Raw genomic sequence first — 3,283 nt, 5'->3', positions numbered from 1 at the left:
ATATATATTTGTGCTATAGCCACAGCTCACAGAACTTCAAATATAACTTTATTTTCTTCTAATTCCTGTCATAATAATCTACTTCCTGTCCTAACAATCTACTTCCTCTGTTTGAGATCATCTGGTGCAGGCTGATCCAGATGACTGACAGATTGAAGAGGTCTGCAACGACCAGTCCTGGTTCTGGTCTTGCTTCTGTTCCTGGTCCTGTTTCTGGTTCTGGTTCTGGTAGTGGTCCTGGTCCTGGTTCCGGTCCTGCTTATGGTCCTGTTTCTAGTCCTTGTCCTTTTCCCAGTCCTGGTCCTGGTCCTGGTAGGGATCAGACTCTGTCCACCATTGACCCTGCTGCTCTGCAGGCGGCTGCCCCCCCCCTCAAGGAAGAGGAGTATGAAGGTCTGAGGATGAAGAGCAGCAGCTTTGTTTTACTGGAGAGACACCGCAGGTATAAGCTTTGCTTTTATTGTGAAGGGGAACTTCCTGTCTGCACATTAGAGGATTTAACAACCAAAATACACACACACTGCAAAATACACACAACCCAATTCAATTTTATTTATAGTATCGGTTCATAACAAGAGTTATTTGGAGACCCTTTACAGATAGACCAGGTCTAGACCACACTCCAGAATTAACAAGGACCCAACAGTTCTAGTAGTTTCCTCCAGAGCAAGCAACAGGGCCAGAGTGGAGAGGAAAAACTTCCTTTTAGGCAGAAACCTCGGTCAGACCCAGGCTCAGACCCAGGATCGGGCCCGGGCCCAGACCCAGACCCAGACCCAGACCAAGGCTCTTGGTAGGCGGTGTCTGATGACCAGTTGGGGTTAGAATGAAGAGTGGCAATAACAGTCCCAAAAAATCAAAAAAGCAGAGCGTACAGGGACGTAGCAAGACGTAGCAGGACGTAGCAGGACGTAGCAGAGCGTAGCAGGACGTAGCAGGACGTAGCATAGCGTACAGGGACGTAGCAGGACGTAGCAGAGCGTAGCAGAGCGTAGCAGGACGTAGCAGGATGTAGCAGAGTGTACCGGGATATAGCAAGACGTAGCAGAGAGTAGCAGGACGTAGCAGGATGTAGCAGAGCGTAGCAGGACGTAGCAGGATGTAGCAGGACGTAGCAGGATGTAGCAGAGTGTACCGGGATATAGCAAGACGTAGCAGAGCGTAGCAGGACGTAGCAGAGCGTAGCAGGACGTAGCAGGACGTAGCAGAGTGTACCGGGATATAGCAAGACGTAGCAGGACGTAGCAGGACGTAGCAGAGCGTACCGGGACGTAGCAGGACGAACATGGCATCGCAGAACGTGTAGCGTGACCATGGCGACAGGTGCTACGCTGAATTCTCCTATTCTTTTGCACTTTTGCACTTGTGGTTTTAATTATTCTGAGGTTTTTATGCACAGCTCCTCTTCTGTTTGACTTTGATTCAAAAAATGTTGATGGTCAGGGGGCAGACACCGTCACCATGGGATTTTGACAAGGTAACCCCTGGAATGGAAGAGCAGAGAAGTGTGTTAGACTGGGACTCTGCGTAGGGTTTTGGGGGGGAGAAACAGCTGAAACAGAGGTGCAGAGAAGTTTGTTAGACTGGGACTCTGTCTCCTGGTCCCAACTCTGGATTGTCAAGGATCAGGTCTACTAATAAACTTGTCAAGGTTTCTAGAAATGAGAGCTGCTCTATCCCAAGTGGGATGAATGCCGTCTCTCCGAATCAGACCAGGTCTTCCCCAGAAAGATTGCCAGTGATCCACAAAGCCCACATCGTCATCTGGACACCACCTCGATAGCCAGCGGCGAAATGACGACATGCGGCTATACATGTCATCGCTGGTGAGATTTGGCAGTGGTCCAGAGAAAACTACGGAGTCAGACATTGACTTTGCGTATGTACACACCGATTCAACATTAATCTTTGTAACCTCCGTTTGGCGTAACCGGGAGTCATTATCGCCAACGTGAATAACAATCTTGCTGTAGTTACGTTTATCCCTTGCCAGCAGTTTCAGATAAGACTCAACGTCGCCCGCTCTAGCCCCCGGGATGCACTTAGCTATGGCTGCCGGCTTCGCTAACCACGTTTCTCAAAATGGAGCTGCCGATAATAAGAGTTGGTTTCTCAGCGGGTGTGTTGCTGAGTGGGGAAAACAGGCTGGTGGTGGCCCGAGGCCTTTGAAAGCTTACGACTAGCTCGTCCTCTCACCGTCACCCGGTCACTATGTCCTGGCTGCTCAGGAGATGCCGGGGGACGGCTACCAGAGGTTAACTCAGTCTCAGGCCGGCCAGCGCCGACTACCGGGGGTTGGCTAGCTACAGTAACTAACGACTGATCTATCATGGTGTAGATCCGGACTTCTAACTCACTAAGCCTCGCCTCCATGTCTATAAATAAACTACACTTGTTACACATACCATTACGTTAAAGAAGGCAGAGGAGTAACTAAACATCTCACATATCGAGCAAGAGAAAGCAGGAGAGGGAGACAACATGGGTAAAGTATGGTAGCTTTAGCTACCATGCGTTCAAAACAACTATTATCTAACGGAAGTTGCTGAAAGATGTAAAGAACTGTGAGTGTTTAGACAGAACTACTGTAAGAAGAAGTGTTTAGCGGAGAGTTAGCCGCTGTAATGACAAATCAAACACATTGATCTGGTGTTTAGCGAGCAGCAACATGCTACCATCAAACACGCTACCAACACGCTACCAACAAACACGCTACTAACAGGTTACCAACAAACACGCTACCAACACGCTACCATCAAACACGCTACCAACACTCTACCAACAAACAGGCTACCAACAAACACGCTACCAACACTCTACCAACAAACAGGCTACCAACAAACACGCTACCAACACGCTAACAACAAACATGCTACCAGCACGCTACCAACAAACAAGCTACCAACACGCTACCAACAAACACGCTACCAACACGCTACCAACACGTTACCAACATGCTGGATGGATGGATCGTGTACCGACAGTCCTCACATGATGATGATTCATCTCTGACAGGAAACGCATCACTCAGAGCTGCAGCACGCTGCGGCAGCTGCTACCCACAATCCCCAGTGGCAGAGTTGACATGGCGACCGTGCTGGAAACTACGGTGGCTTTTTTGGAGACAGTCCAGGAAGTAGTCGCAGCCCAAGACCAACACATACAGGTACAAAACACCAGGAAGTAGTCCCAGCCATAGACTGTGAATATTAATAGACAGAGCATCATGTTTGGAGAAGTGCTGTAAAGCTGCATTATATCTGATCTCCAGCGGGGGGGGGGG

General features: G+C 49.1%; 1 protein-coding gene across 1 annotated transcript; it reads left to right on the top strand.

Annotated features, from left to right (window-relative positions):
• The first annotated feature begins 133 nt into the window (after nt 1-133).
• LOC117941165 (spermatogenesis- and oogenesis-specific basic helix-loop-helix-containing protein 1-like) lies at nt 134-3,187 on the top strand. Its single transcript, XM_034866254.1, has 2 exons — nt 134-442; nt 3,016-3,187. Exons 1-2 carry the CDS (start codon nt 141-143, stop codon nt 3,185-3,187), a joined length of 474 nt encoding a protein of 157 aa, XP_034722145.1. The 5' UTR covers nt 134-140.
• The last annotated feature ends 96 nt before the right edge of the window (nt 3,188-3,283 follow it).

The sequence above is a fragment of the Etheostoma cragini genome, unplaced genomic scaffold, assembly GCF_013103735.1.
Source record: "Etheostoma cragini isolate CJK2018 unplaced genomic scaffold, CSU_Ecrag_1.0 ScbMSFa_4511, whole genome shotgun sequence".
Classification (NCBI taxonomy): Eukaryota; Metazoa; Chordata; class Actinopteri; order Perciformes; family Percidae; genus Etheostoma; species Etheostoma cragini.
The sequence above is the reverse complement of the archived record's forward strand: the minus strand, read 5'-3'. Positions and strand labels throughout refer to the sequence as shown.